At 32.9% G+C, this 20,706-nt stretch overlaps 1 protein-coding gene across 1 annotated transcript in view; it reads right to left on the reverse strand.

Moving 5' to 3' along the window:
- LOC148301941 (uncharacterized) overlaps nt 1–20,706 on the reverse strand; it is a 46,634-nt gene that overhangs the window by 15,163 nt on the left and 10,765 nt on the right. The window contains exons 2-5 of the mRNA XM_088272442.1: nt 17,273–17,426; nt 16,126–16,261; nt 14,501–14,592; nt 10,167–10,259 (exon numbers count right to left, since the gene is read on the reverse strand). Coding sequence (XP_088128568.1) covers nt 10,167–10,259; nt 14,501–14,592; nt 16,126–16,261; nt 17,273–17,400 — 449 coding nt within the window. The 5' untranslated portion in view covers nt 17,401–17,426. The remainder of the gene's footprint in view (nt 1–10,166; nt 10,260–14,500; nt 14,593–16,125; nt 16,262–17,272; nt 17,427–20,706) is intronic.

Here is a 20,706-nt window from a genome sequence, read left to right on the forward strand (position 1 = left end):
AGAATGGTGAATGTTACACGTGTGTAAAGTGATCACTTAAACCAGCCTAAGACGGTCGTTAGCCCCGTAAATGCCCAGACTTCCATATTCTTATTCATCTTTGATGAGATGTCAAAAAAGAATATAAATGATTCTCATTTAAAAAATGTATTAGATTATTTGTAAACACGCTCTACCATTGTTTTATATATTTAAAATATCTCTCGGATTTTATTTTACAAAATTTATGCAACGTTATAAACAATCCGCCTCCGTAGTGTAAATGTCTGCCTCCGTAGTGTAATGGTCAGCACGCTCGGCTACCGTTCTGGAGGTCTCGGGTTCGATTCCCAAGGGGGGTAAAATAAATATAAGTGATTTTTTCACTGTAATATTTATTCAATATTACCATGGACTGGTACCTGAAGCGGAGGGCTGATCACCTTTCATTCATGTGTAAACGATCAAGATAACACTGCGTTTATATGACACAGTGCCCTATGCACCATTGGGGTGCGGATAAGGGTTTTATTTTTATTATTATTATAAACAATCACTCACTTCATTTTTGACTAACAAGTAAATGTTGTTCGTTTAAGGCCCAGATCTCAAGCGTTCAAATCAGAATGCGCAGGGCCGCGCTCAGGGCTGGACGTGTTCTTTCGCTCGATTTAAAAAAAAAATATATTAAATACTTTTTTGTTTTTTTGAAAACATACAAAAAAAATATTTTTAGTTCCTAACTTTTTAATAACTCTTATCTTTTCAAAATCATATAATTATTTTGAAGAAAAACTGATTTTTTCAATGGAAAAACAATATTTTAAGAAAAAAATCATTTACTCAAAATGTTTCTTGGAATTAGAGAAAATAAAGTTTCGATTTAACGAATACTTGGCCTTAATATCCACCTTCTTTTTACGCAGTACGCATAATACTGGAGATCAAACGACGCCGTCATAATTGCCGAAATCCGCCATTGAAAGGAATTAACGAATAAATTTATTTTGATTATGCAATGTAACATATGTATTATTTTTGTATCAATTTATTCCAATTTGTTTATTTTTAACCTTGACACATAAAAATGTATATTGTTGAAAAATATCACAGGTTCACACAACTTACTTCTCGCTGAAACAAAATTAGTTTAATGTGCTTGTTTTTGTCTTTAAATATTTTACTAATTGTAACTAACTAATTAATTAATTACTGGCAGTACATAATGGAGTTCTGGTTCCAACCCTTATGTATGGAAGCGAAGCATGGAGTTGGCAAAAGAAGGATGAAAGCAGACTGAATGCAGTCGAAATGCGATCCCTCAGACGAATGTGTGGCAAAACGATGGTTGATACATGTTCGAATGATGGAATAAGGAAAGAATGTAAGGCTGACAAAAGCATTATCGATAAAATTAAGAAAGGTGTGTTGAGACGGTTTGGACATGTGGAGCGTATGAGTGAAGAAAGAACGGTTAAACAAATTTATGAGGCGAATGTAGTTGTAAAAAGAAGCAGAGGACGACCGAGGAAAACTTGGCACAATCAGGTATGTCAAATACTTGAAAGCGGCCGGGTCAGGAGTCGTAATAATCGTCGGGTATGTATGAGGAGATGCATGAATGTAGAAGAGGCAAAGAATGTTTGCAAAGACAGAGTGGTGTGGCGTTCGATTCTCTCTGCCTACCCTTGCGGGGAAGCGTCGTGATGGTTAGTTAGTTAACTAACTAATTGTAAGATTTGAATGATCAATAATTCTAAATTTCGATGGATAACTTATTGAAAGACAAAAAAAACATAATATGATTAACGCTGAAAAACCCTGAAGGACATACATACTATCCAAAATGTATCTGACACTTTTATAAATCATGACGTCAGATCCGACGGATCCGGTATTTCTCGCTAGAATACTGAAAGCTGATATATTGGATTTCGGTAACCAAAGGGTAAAGCAATCTTTACTTAGATGGAAATTTAATCCGAGACATCACAAAGTCCACATAACATACTTAGCATATGCTCAAAGTCACTTTATTAATAAGTTATGATATGTAACTAGTAGACATTGGTTCATAAAACTTTTAAGAGCTTTCTCTTTAAATAAAATGAATGCTAAGATTAAAAAATTGGCAAGCGAAAATTATCGATTTTTTTTTAACAGCCTAATAATTAGGTACTCTAAATAATTATATATGACTACTAACAAGGCTTTTTAATGGCGAAAGCCATTAATATATATATATATATATATACAGTATCTACTCAATGAATTAGGGCCACGCAGAATTTCGCGCAATTTCTCAATTCAAACAGGAATAACTCAGAGAAAACCTTGAATAAAAAAACATTGAATTTTATTTACACATGAACACTTTATTACGCTTAAATTATGCATATATTTTCATATAAATATAGTTAGTATTTAGTATTTCCACCTTTGGCAGAAATAACTGCCTCAATTCTTTTTGGAATCCTTAAAATGCACTGTTTTATCATGTTTTTTATTTCTTCGTCTTCTGACCAAATTTTTTGAATATTTTTTTAGACAGTCTACTGTCGGATTTGGAAATGAGTATATCTTATTTTTTAACATGCTCCATACGTTTTCTATAGGATTAAGGTCCGGAGAATTTCTAGGCCAGGGGAGCAAAGGCAGATTTTTGTTAGACAAAAATTTTATTATTGATTTAGCCCGGTGGCAAGGTGCCCCATCCTGCATGAAGGTGTATGGACCTTCTGTTGGGTCGAGTGTATGGTAGAAGGGCAATAAAATTCGTTAGAGGACCTGCTTAAAGGAATTTTTGTTCATTGTTCCTTCCACGAAAAACAACGGCCCAGGTAAATTGTTAATAATACATGACCATATCATTGTTGCAGGGGGGTGTTTGATAACTTTTACCACACAGGCCTCATCGTAACGTTCCATTAGTGTTCTCCTGACGAATCGACGGCTCTCTGTCACGGCTTCTAACCGGCACTCATCACTAAAGATGACCTGAAAAATAACGAAAATCTAAGTTTAATTCAAATATATAAGTTTATTTACTAAAATGATATGTTGAAAATTCAATTTAAATAAATACCTTTTTCCAATCATCTACCGAGTAATTTCGATGTAGCTTGGCCCATTTTAATCCATCCGCTTTCATTCGTGGTGTCAATTTTGGTACTTTTACAGGGCGCCTGCATTTCAGATTTACTTCGTAAAGACGTCGCCTCAGTGTTGATACCGATATATTTATACCCTCTTCTTCCAATTTTATTTTTAATGTTTTTGCTGATGCACTACGGTTTTCTAAGGCACTTTGAACGATTTTTCGATCAGTCCTCGGTGTTGTTTTTCTAATCCTACGACAGTTCTTTCGCCGATTGCTGGTGGCGGGTGACTGATTTTTTATTGATTTTGAAATTCTGTCCACTGTTTGACGAGAAACGTTTTCTTTTTTTGAAATTTCTCTATTAGATAGTATTTCTAATTTCAGTAGCACTATAACACTAGACTTTTTTTCCTCAGAAATGTCTTTACTTTTTCCCATTTTGTCCTTTTCAAAAAAAACACTTGTGTTTACAAAAAAAAATTATACTTTATGAACTAAAATTAAAAATTAAGTTTTTTTCACAAGACACGATAACTATATAACTTCTCTGAACAAAACAACAACCAGAACTCAAGAAACTTCACTAATAAATGAGATAGGACTATTTTTTGAACTTTCAACTATCTGTCTACCTGTGCTAATTAGGGACCTTTCTCAGAAAAAGGGTTTGAAATTTTGTAAAGGCTCAAATAATCCAGGTATATTTTACATATTATTGAAGGTAATATACATGATATTAGATGTCAATAGAAAACTTAAAGTATTTATGTAAAATAAATATAATAATCCAAAAGATTTCAGAGTATTCAAAAAAATAATGGGTGGCCCTAATTCATTGAGTAGATACTGTATATATATATATATATATATATATATATATATATATATATATATATATATATATATATATATATATATATATATATATATATATATATATATATATATATATATATATATATATATTATATATATATATATATATATATATATATATATATATATATATATATATATATATATAAATATATGTGTGTATATATACATATATATTTATATATTTACATATAAACCTTTCAGGCCCAGATTTGCAATGATAATATCTGTGGAAGCAAACTTGGTAATTAAATTTACTTTAATGGAAATTTAAATTAACGCGGGTTGATATTCAAAGTGTTACAAATTCAATCGGAAATGTATCCAGGGAAACGGTAATGAAATATGTACTATGCGAAGTTTGTAATACTTTAACGCTGTCAATATTATTCGTTCTTTGAAGATTAAGTTACATCGAAACCGAGTGACAATTTCAGCAATTTTAAAAACTCGTGTTGAAAAAGTACATCTCCAAATCCACGTTTAATAGACAGAGGAAATTTTATTTTAAATGTAGTTACATATATTCTTCTAACCTTTATCCGCACCCAGTAGTGCATAGGGCACTGCATCGTATAGAAGCAGTGTTATCTTGATCGTTAAATACTCAAAGGAAAGGTGATCAGCCTTCCGCTTCAGGTACCAGTCCAGAGTAATTTTTTTAATAAATATTAGACTGAAAAATCACTAATATTTATTTTGAACCTCTTGGGAATCGAACCCGGGACCTCAAGTATGGCTAATCACTACACTATGGAGGCGGTTACATATATAGTAAAATAATATTAAAAATCTTCATCATTTTCGACATCTTAACATGAAGTAGAAGCAAAAGCAAAGCAAATTTAAGAGGTTTATCTGCAGGTATGATAGCAAGGATAGGAAAGGTAAATGTGAAAAATACATAACAAACACCCAGACCAATTGAAAATAAATCTTTCATTAATTCATTTTGCAATTAGCGGGAATCGAACCCGCGACGTCAGTTTCGAAGTCGAGCGTCTACCCAAAAACGCCACGGCGCCTGTTATTCATTTACAACTTTTTTATGTCTCCAAATAATTATTCACAAATGTTCGTAAATGCCCAGACTTCCATATTCTTCTTCATCTATGAAGAGATGTCAAAAAAGAATTTTAAAATAACGTTTAATTGGAGAGAATCCAGATTTGTGAAAAAGTATTTGGGCACATCGCTCACTCCAACGACGTCATATATCAAAAAACTTGATTTTCAGGAGATCGTTTTGAAAGTTTAAAAATATAATTAAATGTATTAAAAATAAACTTTTTACTGAGCAACAGACCTTTTTAGGTAAAACCTGAATGTTTTTTCTCCGTTTGAAAAATATTTAGTAAATTTAAAAAAATAATTCAACATACCTTTTCTTCAAAATGCAAAAACAACAATTTCGGCCCTGTAGCGGGTAAATATTATGTTAAAAATAAGCCGCTTTTGCTGGGATATTGTACATTTTCTGGGCATTCCGAAAACATGCACAACTGAAAATTGACGATTTTTGATATATGACGTTGTTGAAAGGAGTGAGCGACATTCAAAATGTTGTATGATTTAATTTTATTGGTGAAAAATTTATTAATATGTTTTCATGTTAAGAAGCCTTTTGATTTATTAGTGAAAGTCTTTCAAATGAATAAATTTAATCTTCGTTTTCATTTTATAATTACACTTATCGAAAAACACCAATCGACTTATTGGGTGACATAATCCTTCATAATATCACTTTTGATATATTTTCAATGTTGTTTATTTGTGTTCTCGCCGGACGCAATTGTTAATCAATGCGGCGTTAGTGTGATTCGCAAGTCTGATAATGATGACGTCACGATTTGTTCGTATTACGCCGTTTTAATACGTACAGAGCAGGGATGTCGAGAAAAATCTAAATTGATATTACAAAAAAAGTATTAAAAAATTCAAACCATTTAAATAGCCAAATGTATTTTCTTCGTTCATCAATAGTTTGGCAAACGACTGAAACAAAAGATATGACGACATTCATGTTTCTGTGGTTAACTATAATTGGCTTGTTTAATGTATATGTTTTAATGTTTTGTTTTACACGTGTTGCTGTTGTTAACTCAAATAAAAAAATAAAAATAAATACATAGATGGCATGTGGCATTTTTTTTTGGCACTCAGGCTCAAAAAGGTTCGCCATCCCGGGTATAGACAACTGAATCCTTTTTAACTCAATTTTTTAATTTCACTTGGAAGATATTTATATGTAATACCATGTATAATTAAAAAATTACATTGTTTTAAAATCACTATAAATATAGTGATTTTAAAACAAACTTCCATTTTAATTATTAAATGGAAAATCACAAAGTTAGTGCTTCAAATATAAATTATATATATACTTATATACCATTTTTATATTACGATTAATTTGTGGATATTTCAACAGATGAAGGAGGAATATGGATATACAGGTTTTCGACCTGTCTCTTTAGATTAAGTGATCATATTATACACTGTGCACCGTTCACCATGTCCATTTATTACTAACATTTTTATCTAACATTTATTAATCGGATTTTATTGTTGCAAGAAACTAATTATTTACATGCGACAAGCAACAAATCACATGCGAGTTCCTAGCGCCACTTGTTAAATTTGTCGAGAAGTAAAAGAAGTTGGTATTATATATGTGACCTAATCGAGAGGCTTTTAGTATCGCTGGCGCCATATGACCTTTTCCCGGCACAACATCGTACTTGCCAATTTGAAATATAATTTTTCAAAAATTATATTTTTAATGCTTAAAATTATAACCCTGTTTTATTTATGATTTTTTTTTTTGTTTTATACAACGTTTCACGATTAATCGAATTAGCTACACGGTTGATCTCCACTTTTTTCATAAATCTATTAATGAAAATGGGACGAATACAGAATTCGAAAAATAATGCGGTAAAATACAAATATTCCTAAAATAATTCGGTAAAAAAAAAAACAAATATTGTTTTCTGTGTACATAATTAAGAAGTTTACTTTTCAATGTAATTCCAAGACATCTTCATATGAATGCAGAAGTTTACGTCATAACTTTTATTATTATTATATTATTAAACCACATTCGCTCCCTAGGTGGAGCATATGGAGACCACAAACTGTCTCTAGGGGTTTCTGTCGGCTGCCAGCTCCATTGCTACCATAACTTGTGTAGATTAATAACTTAAACATAACTTTTGGACTTTTTTTATTTCTAACGACTTTGGTATTTTTAAACAGGTTTCGATGAGTATTGCCAGGAACTAAATAAGCTTCGCATCCATAGTGTAATGGTTAGCGCATTTAGCTGCCGTACTGTAGGGTCCCGGGTTCGATTCCCAGGGGGGGTGATTGTAAATATTAGTAATTCACTCTAATATTTATTAAACATTATCCTGGACAGGTCCCTGAAACGAAGGAGTGATCACCTTGCCTATGAAGGTGAGGTTACATGAGTAAGGATCAAGATAACACTGCGTCCATACGAAGCAGTGCCCTATGCACCATTGGGTGCGGATAAGGGTTAGAGGAAGAAGAAGAAATATGATATTTTAAAAGAATTATGATTTTTCTTTTGTCGAATAGATTTAAGCTTAAATTTAACGACGATTAAGTGATAATGTCGAAAATACCAACGAATATTGGAACACATTTTTTACTATAAAATTTACCTAATTTGACAAATATGGACATGCTGGCGATTACGAAAGTTCCAGTGTACGATGTTCTGCCGAGTGACAGCCGATATTATCTCCTCGCCTCGTAACGCTGATGAATAAAGCTCACATTTGGACGTTTGCAAGGAAAACAAACATCGTTCTTTCTGAATAACAAGATGGAGTACAAAACATAATATTTCTCCCGTGTTGGGTTGTTAGTTTATTCGGCTAATTTTCAGAAAACTTGATTTATTTTGATAGTAATCTTAACCAAACTGGATCTAACAGGGGGATTGAAATCCCCCATATATGAATTTAAATTCCATAACTTTAGTATTATAAGACCTACTTACTCCATATTTTTTGTAAGCTTAAATATAATATTAAAGAAAATTTCCCCTTTTTTATTGCTATAAAATCTAATCATTTCATCATTTCAAAATAATGTTTTTGATAAACAGCACAATCATTCTCTGGCGCGATATCTTCGTACCTACTTATATATCACCACGTTATTTTTTTGTCTGCTAGCGATATGTTATTTTTTAACTCTAATAAATGTGGTGCTACTATAACGAGAGAGCGAGAAAACTAAACTACTCGGTTTTCGATTAATCTAGTGTCCCGCTACCCGCACTCAGTCGCCGCATGACGGCGCGTTGGCAAGGACGTGGTGTCCCTGTGACTCAGTTACTTGCTGCGAGTTGCGTACTACGATTTCCATACAAATTTAAACTGGGGTTTTTTGGTACCCCTCTTCGGATAATATTGAAAATCATGTTTTCAGACGGTTTTCAGTAAGTAAAATATAATCTGGTGTTCAGATCATGCAAAAAAAAAGTATCTGCTTAATAAAAGCTTTCCTCAATGTGACTCACGTGTCACGAGATTGATCAATATATCTAGGAGATGTAAAAATTAGAATAGTGTGGTTGTCAATCGTGGGTAGAATTGGTGAATGATGCACGTGTGTAAAGTAAATAACTTAACCAAGCTGACGGTCGTAAGCCCTGTAAATACCCAGACTTACATATTCTTTATCATATTTGTATGTTGAGAAGTCAAAATGCAGTATAGTTTTCAGAGGATTTCTCATTAGAGACATCTATTGGTGAGATGAAAAGAAGCTTTTTTATTGAGCAGAAACTCTTTTATCAGTATGTGAGATCCGAATCCTGGATTCTTCTTCATCGTTGATGAGATGTCAAAAAATTATATGAAAATGACTCCTATAATTAGAGATAATCCAGATATTTTTTGAACAAGTATTTGGGCACACTCAAATGTTGTATAATTGTGTTTATCTCTTGTTTTTTTAAACACACAACTTAGAGCTTTGGTTGATAACTTTGATGACGAAGACTTGGTTCTAGCAACATGAGCACGAAGTCCTTTGACCCCATCAGAAGTGGAGCGCAGTTAATTTTAAAACATGAAAAGTACTCTGTAATTAGGAAAGGCTTGTTACAGCCCTCTAGTTTAATGAAATTGCAGCGAGTGACATAAGAGAGAGATTTACATCATTATACAAGAAAAGGTCTCTGTTATTATGTCACTTCCTGCTAACAGTACGTTTTCATTGTCTTGTAATCTGATTTTTCTTTATTATGAAATATATAAAATAAAATAGAAAAGTCACAAGGTATGCGATTTAGTGTAAGGGACAAATAGCATTTTCAGGAATAAGATTCTGTGCGGAAGTTAACGATTTAATTACGTAACAAAACAACAACTATACAGTTTTTTTTTTTAATTTTCACTTTTATTTTATTTGACCACTGGCGGTGTTTCGTCGATCGACATCATCATCACCAGTTTGATGATATCTGTAACGACGAAACCCGGTCACTGGGCAAATAAAATAAAGTGGAATAAACTATAAAGTTGTTATTAAAATGCAGTTCCACCAAGAAATGTCATTATAAAACTGAAATCTGATTTCATGACGTACGTATATACTTACTCGTATGTAGCTTTACCATAATTAGTCGTAATGATTTTGTCATTATTAATCTGATATTAATCCCTTGAATGTTTTTCGCAGATACTTTTTGGCACATTTTACAAACATTATAAAATAAAACAACTTTGATTTTAACCACTTTTTTATTGGTACATTTTTTCTCCAACCGGTTTCGATAAGATCCTTGTCATCATCAAGGTTAAATATTATATGTTGTTTAACCCTTATGATGACAAGGTTCTTGTCGAAACCAGTTGGAGAAAAAGTGGTTAAAAACAGAGTCGTTTTATTTTTAAATAGTTAATATTAATCTGTTTTTAATGAAGTTTAAATTACTGAATAAAACCTTTGTGGATGATTTTCCCATTTTAACCCTAGATTACGGGACATTCGTAAAATTTACGACGGACATCCATTCGTTGAGGAGCACCGATGCAACACATGCAAATAATGTAGTGTCAACTAGCATGTATCTTATTTTTTACATATATTTTATGTTATACGAGTACTTTATATAATGTTCTCAAAAAACATGTCGCACTTATCTTTTTAAAAAATTAGTTATACTTACGCAATATCACCTATGACTTCAATCGACACTCCGTGAGACGGTAGTTGCGCCAGTTTTGAGTCAGTCTCCTTGAAAATGTCATCCAAGGATCTCCTAGATACCGAAAATACACAAATAAACTAAATTATTTTTAAACATTGAATTACAAAATTGAATAAAGGGTCTAATCCGATCTTAATATGGAGATATTCTCTTATAACCTGAACAAGGGTTGGGCAAATATATTTTATAATTTATGCCTTACGGACTAAACTTAATGGTAACCGAAATAAAATAAAAATTTAATTAAAAAAACTAAAATATGAATTCCTATGTGTCCGCCTCCGTGGTGAAGTGGTCAGCGTGTTTAGCTACCGTGCTGGAGGTCCCGGGTTCGATTCCCAGGGGGGGGTGAAAATAAATATTAGTGATTTAACACTGTAATATTTATTTAATATTACCCTGGACTGGTTCCTGAAGCGCAAGAGTGATCGCCTTGCCTTCATGTAAGTAATGATCAAGCAGTGCCCTATGCACCATTAGGTGCGGATAAGGGTTATAGTAAAAAAAATCATGTTTAAAATTCATTTTTTACATGACAAAAATGAGCAAACGTAACCACCAAACGTTATGCGATGTTATTTGTTCTTTTTCGTATCGTATATTTTTTTTATCAATTTAATATCTGAGGTCAGGAATCTAAAAAGACAGATAAACAACGAAAAATGAATTATCCCACTGAACAAAAGAATTGCAAACAATAATAAGGGTTAAAACTTTTTATATACGATATATTATATTTGTTCGACTCGACCATTTTAACGAATTTTACACACAAGCAAATGCAGGATAAAAAATAAATATATGTTTAGAGGTGAGTAGGTATTCTTTGAATCATTTTGTGTATCATCTTTATACATTTGGTTTAATATAACAGGGATAGCGTCGCCCTATTAAAAATATATAGTAAATAAAGTTGAAATTCGAATAAAAAAACTGACAACATCGTTGCGATATTTCACGATTTTAAATTATTTTTTCGTCTTAAAAATAAAAGTAAACACTTTTTAAAAGTAAATAAAACAAATAGCCATGGAATTATGGTGGGTGATGTCTAACTTATGATGTATATCAACACGTGGTTTAATGTCTACACTACACCCTTCTGCCAATAAAAGTTTTCTTAGATAATCGATACCAACACCGAACGTGGGACTGTTCGGTCGCATTCACTTTGAGGGCGAACGAGGTTAGCATATTACACCCGATATCTCACTTATTGCATTCGGCTAAAGCATTCATTCGGTTTAAGCTAAAAGTCGCAACTTTATTTTCTCTAAATCCAGGTAATATTTTACGTAAATAATTTTATTCTTAAAACATCGTTTATGGATTGAATAAATAAGTTTTTCTTCAAAATAATTATATGTTTTTAATAAGAAAAGAATTTTTGAAATGTAAGGAGTTAAAAAAAAAATGTATTTTTTCCATGTACATTCGAAAAAACAAAAAATATCCAATTCACATTTTAAAGAAAAATTGAACGTGAGCACACGACCAACCCTGAGTGTGGCTGAACGCATTCTGATTTGAACGCTTGAGATCTAAGGCTTAACCGTTTAACTGCCGAAATGTTTTATTTTAAATTATGCTAAAATATTATTTATTTTTATTATTAAATCTCATCAAAGATTAAAACCATCATTAAACCAGCCTATGACCGTCGTCAGCCGTAAATACCCAGACTACCATATTCTCATTCATCTTTGATGAGATGTCAAAAAATAATATGAAAAATAACTCATATAATTGGAGATAATCCAGATTTGTAAACAAGTATTTGGACATACTCAAAATCTTGTTGGAAAGATGTTTGCAATAATGGTTTATTTCAAATTAAGTGAATTGAAAGGGAATAACAAAAGGTTTTTACAAAATATTTTTTAATCGGTATTTTTCAAAGTATATAAGAGTCAATATATTGCTTCTCAGCAGTCAAACAGTTAAGTACATACAAATGAAATTCTCAATTTTGGTCCTTCGAGCCGGATTCCAGCCGGCGAGCTTTTTGAAAGTTAATTGTGGAGTAGCAAATATTTTTCTTGGAAAATAATTTCCAAATTGCTTATATTCGGCGCAAGATGTGCGCGTTTCCCCCCCTTCAAGTCACAACTTGTCACCCCGCGATGCGTCCCGGGTAATGGGGAGGAAATGTACGTAGCAAAGCGGAAGTAGAGAAGTGACGTCATTTATTGCCTAAAAGACTATTTAGTTTTTTATTCGTATTACGTGTTGGAAAGAAATTTTTAGTTTTAATTACACAACATGTACATAATTTTTTTACATTTTTTTAAAAGTATTTTATAATTTTGTGACATCTCAACATATTATAGATGAAGAAGAATATGGATGTCTTGGCATTTACAGGGCTTACGACCTTCATAGGCTTGGTTGAGTGATCACTTTACACACGTGTAACGTTCACCAATTCTACTCATAATTGACAACCACAGTACTCAATTTTTGAGACTCCTAAATATGTTGATCAAACTCGTGACGCAGTACATGTGAGTTCACAACCGCCAGCTTTGTTGGGATAGATAAAACAAAGACTCTTTCTATTTGTATGCAAGGTCCAAATCTTGGATTAAATTCACATACTTGAGACCCGCCTGAAAACATGATTTTTTTATTTAGCTTATAATATTTTTATAAACTTAATATAAACCAAACGATCGACGGTCGTAGGCCCTGTAAATGCCCAGACTTCCATATTCCTCTTCATTTTTGTTGAGATATACGAAATGTATTAAATAACTCCCAAGTTACTAGTATAAAAAATATATATAATTACATTTTTTTACAATTTGATACGACTTCTATGCATTTCTACTCAAAACAATCTTATAATTTTACTTCCGCTGAGCCTCTCCAAAAAAGAGACTGAGCTCTTGTGCTTGGAGAGATAATCCGGATTTGTGAACAAGTATTTGAACACACTCAAAACGTTGTAAATAAAGTATTTAATTTGCTTGATTTCATATCCTGTCTCCGGTCAGATATTAGATACAAAACAAGACCGTATGGGCCGGATATCCGATTTATCATTCGTTTTTACGAGTGACAAAACTTTTTATAATTTTTATTAAACCTTTTCTTTATTTGGAAATTTTACAGAATAGTCACACATTTACAATAATGAGTAACAAGAAAACAGGTATTTGTAACATTATACTTACAAAATTTCACATGTCATTAAAAATAAATTCCTGGAAGAGGTGCGGGAGGGAGGAAAAGGGGAAAAGGGAAGATCAAAGCTCAACTCCAAGACTACTTATGTCAAAATTAAGACACACCACGATAGAAATATCGACTATTTACCACGATATAAATATCGTCGATTTATTTATGCGATAAGTTGAATAACCAATTTATAAAGCCTGCGAAGTATTTCAATATACTAAAAAGTATCTCCTGATGTTTTCCAACAAAGGGTAGAATAATTCCGTTGTACAAATAAAAACAAAGTTTTTCGTGTCGAGTATGGCTGAAATTGCATTGCGCACGTGTTCGGTATAAAAATAAAATGAAAAATTTATTTCTCACATAGAATTTGTAACAGTCCGGCACGTGTGCAGAGCAAAATGTTATTATTATATAGTACCATATGCTCACTCCAGTACGCCATGATTTACATATCAAATTGCATTTATATTCGACCATTGTTTTAGCAAGCATCTCCTATGGTGTACTATTTTATGTAAATAGTCAAACAATATTTTTTGGTTTAAATCATCATCTCAACATACGTAGGTGAAGAAGAATATAGAAGTATGGGTATTTACAGGGCTTATAACCAGGCTGGTTGATAATTAAACATGTGTTGCATCCAAAGAAGAGGAAAGCCTCAATACCAATAAATATAAAGCATTCAAGCCAAAAAAAATAGGCCCTTTGCGCCAACAACACAGGACCTTACAGCCCAACAAACAAATAGGCTCTTTGGGCTAACAATACACGTAGACCTTCAGACCAACAGAAATAGGGTCTTTGGGCCAACAACAGTGGATGACCTTCGAGGCCAACAGAAATAGGCTATTTGGGTAAACATCACAGGCAGACATTCCAGGCCAACAAGATAGGATCTTTGGGCCAACATCACAAGTAGACATTCTAGACCAATGGAAAATAGGCTCTTTAGGTTAAAATCACAGGTAGACCGGTTCAGGTCAACAAAAATGTGTATTGTTTTCTCAAATCGACCGAGTTCTTTAAATCTTATGTATCAAGTAGAGATGTACTGGGATGAAAAAGAACAAAAGTATAATCAATAATATGTATCAGTCATTGCATACCTGTCTCCTGCGTTGAAGGTATAGTAAGCTATAGCCACTCTTTCTTGCTGCAGGGCTGTCACGGCACCTCCGACAGCAACTGTAGTCTTTATCTTTAAAAATAAAAATAAAACAAACACAATCAGAAACTGGCGGTGTAAAGTACACATCCTGGATTCTACCTTCATACATATATTTTTTACATATTTATTAGTCGCCTTAGAAAATTTTTCTTGCCCATTATGTACAAGGATTTATACCATATTTAGTTTATATCTCTTAAAAATGATAGTAGATGTGTATAGTTCACAATAAATGAATAAAGTTGATCCCTAAAAAATTAAACAAAAGATACAACAATACAATAGACACAACGGATTCAATATCTTACAGCAATCAAGATCTGTCACACAGCTCATTTATTTGTCTCGTCATATTTTCTAAATAAGACACAACTAAATCCGATAGATCTTTATGTCCTATTTATTGCCTCATCAATTTTTGTCAACATACCTTCTTTTGCACATTCTGTTTCCAATTTAATTCTTTCTTTTTAAAAAATTGCACATACCCACTCTAAATGAGGGACATCTTGTGATGAAGTCTTATCACATTTACGCGTAGAGTTTTGTCATTTTAAAACGGAAGAGGTATACACGAAATGCTCCATGATCCGTAAAAAAATAGGTAAATGCATAGTTAAATTTTTGTTTTTAATGAAAATTTTGTACGGTCGGGAAGAAAATTTTCGTAATTTTTCCCTGTTCTGCTTCTAAATATCGACTTTTCTAAATATTTAACATTTTCTCTCGTGTCAATTTCTGAGCAAAAGTAAGGGGAAATCGATTATACTCCGGTGTTGTCTTTTTAAGGTTGCTTTTTAAGCTTTACCATTTGCTAATTAATAAACATATATTCCTTTACATCCTCTTATCCAAACAAGCCGTACAGTTAGATTTCTTGCCTCTATTTCTTTAATCAATTTCTTTGTTTCCATTATTATTGGAGTAACTGGCCTCACATCACAAATTGCCTCTAAATATAATTTTAAGTTCCATTAAGAAAATATATGTGGCGAATGTGAGTGGGATAACAGAACGAAGACGACCGAAAAAGACTTGACACGATCAGATCAATCAAAGCATAAAATCTGGTGGTGTCGAAAGTCTGCGTAATCGGAGGGCATTTATGACTAGATGTAGTAGATATGGATGTGAAGGAGGCGAGAAGTGTATGTCAGGACAGAAGAGTGTGGCGTTCCATCCTTTCTGCCTACCCCTGCGGGGAAACGGCGTGATGGAAGTAGTAGTAGTAGTAGTAGAAAGTTCCACTATTTTTTTGACTCTGGCTTCTTTATAATATATTTGAATGACTCTCTTACTGCAAATATTTAACCTTGAATCACAATACAGCTAGCAGCGATCCAGCTTTATTTTTCGGGGTGATAAGACAATATATTTAAAACGATCAATTTCTCCACACTCAGTGAGAGTGAAAATTATAGGCAAAAACACTCGCCTTCATGTAAGTAACGATCAAGTCAACACTGCATCAATACAATGCAGTGCACCATTGGGTGCGAATAAGGGTTTAAGAAGTGGAGAAATCCTGATTTGTGAACAAGTATTTTTTTAAATAGCACTTACTTCGTTCCTGATGGAGACCGTGTCCTCGTAGTCTTTGGAGACCCTCAGCATGGAGGAGCAGTTCTGGACGATCAGCGCCATCACCGGCAGCAGGGCGAGCGTCACCACCTGCGTCAGGTAGCAGCGTCTGCCGATCCTGTCAGGCACAATCGGAAGTTAATAGGATTATTGAACTTACAGTACTGGAGATCATTACACATGTGCATATACTGAGATACCTCATGTGCATTAGCAACACGACTGCTCGGCAAAGTAGAATGCGTTTTCTGATGGTGGCAAATTGTAACTCGAGGCTTTTGGCTGGTAATGTCGATATATTATATTTGGCATTTTTTACTCATTTTTTTCGATTGTTGCGCGGTATGATCGATAATCCTGAAATTATCCGGAGTATTGGTCTGTATGTTCCCGATAGTTACCTAAGACAGCGTCGGCATAGAATGTTTCACATTCCTATACACAGGACCAACCGATGGTTATGCCTGTAGGAAGAGCTACCGCTATGTTGAATAATATCACATTGGCTATTGATCTGTTCCATGTGTCCAAAGGAATTTTCCGAAGCGGGATTCTTCTACACATTTAACAAGAGTCTTCTTGCTTACTTTTTAATTACAACATTTTGAGTGTGTCTAAATACTTCTTACCAAATACGGGGATTAAGTAATAAAAATGAAAATGGTATTTTCTGGCGTTTCTCATGTGTGTGATACTAATACAAGAGTTTCAGTTTAAGCGACCTCATATACTAATATAAGAGTTTCTGCTTAGTAAAGAACTTCTTTACATCTCACCAATAGATGTCTCTAGTGAAGTTCTAGTGATTCAAGAACAAGGTTTTCTAAATTGGTTCATATATATAGAACTTCCAAGAATTTGAGTAGTGTGGTTGTCAATAATGGGTAGAATTGGTGAATGTTACTCGTGTGTAAAGTGATCACTTAAATCAGCCTATGACGGTCGTCAGCCCCGTAAATGCCCAGACTTCCATATTCTTCTTCATCTTTGATGAGATTTCAAAAAATAATACTTTTTAATTTGTTTTTTAATGTATACGCCTTAAATGTTAGTTTGTAATGAATATATTAATTATTGAATAAATTGAATTGAAATTGAATTGAATTGAATTGAATATACTGAATCTTACCTAGTTTTAGGTGTAGTGCTGACGGAGAGCGACTCCTCCAGGAAGGAGGTGGACGGGGGCCCCAGGCCCTGGGAGGCGGGCAAGGGCGGGGGGCTCTGTGCGCACTGCTTGTCTGACTGCATACGCATACACCGGCCCTATTGCAGCTTTTCAACTAGAACAACACATCCTTCAATTTAGCTACATTTCACACCACAAAGGTAGGCGCTGTAGCGTAGTAGTAGGCGCTGTAACATCGGTGGTACGATTACTTAAATTCATAATTTTTAACACTTTCCTTATCATTCATCGTTCACATTGTGTAATATTACTTTAAAATTAATTAAAAGATTTATTTTCAATTGGTCTGGGTGTTTGTGATGTATTTTCAAATTATCCTTCCCCATCCTTAATATCCTACCTGTAGACAAGCTTTTAAAATTAGAGGCTTTGCGGGTTATTCCTTTTTAAAAAATAACGAGTGTTATATTACCATACCACAAAGTTAACAATGCTTTTAATTTACATTTTTTTATTTATTTGGTAGACACACACATGAATTTATTTGTTCTCAGTTATAGACAAGGCACTAGAGGTCTATGTGTATGCAAAGATATCGTTTCGGGACGTCATATTAAAAATGTTTATAAGTACTTACCATATCGGTAAGATGAGTTGTTCGAATGTTTTCTACCAGCAAAATAAGCAGGACTTTTTCGATTGATATGTTATCATGGACAAAACGTGGCTTGAATGACTATGACCAAACTTCAAAGTGGATATATCTTTGTTGAGATGTCAAAAAAAGTATAAATAACTCCTATATTTAATATATATATATATATATATATATATATATATATATATATATATATATATATATATATATATATATATATATATATATATATATATATATATATATATATATATATATATTTTTTTTTATATATATATATATATATATATATATATATATATATATATATATATATACATATATTTACTCGAGGTCTGTCCAATTAAGACGTAGACTGACGTCATAAAACAAAATGTACTTTAATTAGAAGTTACATGTCTGGGTCCCTTTCAAAGTAGTCACCTCTCCCATGCAAAGATTCATCCCAACGGTGTTTCCACATCTGGAAATAGTCCTAGAACGCTTCTTTTGTGATGTCCTCTTTTTCGTCCAGCTCTTTCGTCGCATTAGCCTTAATCTCGGAAATCGTCTAAAATCCCCTTCCTTTCAAAGGTCTTTTGAATTTGAGGAACGAGAAAAAGTAAGAAGGAGCGAGATCAGGTGAGTAGGGTGGGTGGGGAAAAACAGTGATCGAGTGTTTGGCTAAAACCTCGCGTGTTCTGAAACCTGAATAGGCTGAAACTGATGAAACGACAGCTCTCACGACAATGTATATATATTTACAACAATCCAATATTTGTACAGAAAGCAGCACTAATTTGTAATAGTAATTCATATTATATAAGTAATATGCTGCTGACAATTTGTCGTCAGTTCTCGTCAGAACTTCGTCAGAGAGAAAAGCCTGGAGACAGTTTGTGGACTTCATATGAAGTGGAGCATATGCTCCACTTAGGGAGCGGATATGGTGTAATTATTAATCAATATTCATGGCCGCAGATTTTTTTGTTGCAATAATCGGACATTATTATTGTTTAATTCGTAGGGCACCATATCCGATCGCTGTTGTGTAAGCTTGATCTTTAATTACAGTAAACCCCCCTATAACGTTGAGATATATACAGTGTGTTTGGAGGGAACATTGTGGGGGTTTAATGTTATGAATTGTATTTTTATATTTAAACCAGCGGAAATCACTGAAATAAGTAACTATTTTATTGAAATAAAATTTAAAAACAAATACCTCCTATAACGTTCTAACGCGGGACTTATCTCAACGTTGTAGGGGGGTTTACTGTATATGAAGGCACGGTGATCGGTCCATAGTTTAAAGTCTTAAGGTATGTTTCATCTATAAAATTAACCTTGATTCCATCCGTATCCGCACTGCTTTTGGGAGAAATAATATTAATTAAAAGGTGGTCAAAAACCAATTTCATATTAAAATAATACGAAAATAGCGAACATTTTTTTTACTATTTTCATTCGTCTTCAACGCCTCGCGATGACGTATTTCAGTGAAATTCATAAAAATATGAGCCGACAATGCAAGTTACTACATAAATTTGTGTATGGTACGAGTAGGTACATTTATTCGCTATTCACAGGACTTTTATGTTGAATTTATTGGTTTGTTTGCGAAGGTAAGTCAAAAAGCGTGTGAGAAATATTATTCCTATTTTTTTTTGTGGAGACATTCAATTGATTGCTTTCTTTACGATTTCAGCACAAAAGATTTTTATTATAAAATATGCATACATATGAGTTACAAGTATGTATGTAAGACTACTCTAATATTCTATTTTTTTGATAAAATATCGAAATGCTGAAAGAATTTATGATGAAGAAAAATAAAACGTAAGATTATCATTTTTGAACAAAACAAAATTTATAGCAAGGGCTATAAACTAGTGATGAGAAAAAATCTACATAACTAAAAATGTGAGCGTTCGTTTGTTCAAAATCTGAAATATCCTAAAGTAATTCAATGATTACTTTAACAAAATGTTGTATTCGAATAGGTGTGTTTTTTTATAACGTTATTGATTAAAAAAATATGTTTTTCGACCTCTAAGGCAGCGCCATCTGTTAAACGTAACAGCAATAAACGCAATACCAAACGTTACTCATAGCGGACAGAGTGCTTAGCATTTTTATTTGTTTTCGATTCCATTGTTTTTTCAATTATATGTAATACAGTAAAGCCTCGATATAACAGACTAATTGGGTTAAGTCGTAACTTAATTTGCTCTAAATCCAGGTAACATTTTACGTAATTATTTTTTTTTATTTCAACACCGTTTTTGCATTGTAAAATATATTTTTCTTCGAAATAATTACATGGTTTTGAAAAGAAAAATATTATTTAAAGATAAGGAGTTAAAAATGATACAAATAAAAAAAAATAAAAAATAAAAAAATCAAATATACATTCATTAAAAAACCGGGCGTGAACAGACATGTGACCTCTCCGGTGGTCTCCGGTGGAACGAATTCTATGTTAGCGAATATACCCTTAAAGCCGAAAGTCCGTTATATAAAAAAAAGGTTTAAAAGAAAATATTTTTTTAATATGAACTTGTAACAATATAAAACGTAAACAAAATTCTATTTATTGTCATCGGACACTCTTCGTGAAGTGACGTCGCTGTTTGATATCGACGCGCTTGCTTTCGGTAATCCTGCTTTTAAAAAGGAATCAAGTTTCGTTGGAAGTTTTGAGACATAATTTGTGATTATCATGGCCGCTAAAAGTTGTTTACAAGCGGTGACACTTGAATTTAAGCATTAACAACGTTTTTATTTTATTTTTACA

The sequence above is a fragment of the Brachycentrus maculatus genome, unplaced genomic scaffold (assembly GCF_059751285.1).
Source record: "Brachycentrus maculatus isolate JH-2025_06_01 unplaced genomic scaffold, ASM5975128v1 h1tg000498l, whole genome shotgun sequence".
NCBI classification, from domain to species: Eukaryota; Metazoa; Arthropoda; class Insecta; order Trichoptera; family Brachycentridae; genus Brachycentrus; species Brachycentrus maculatus.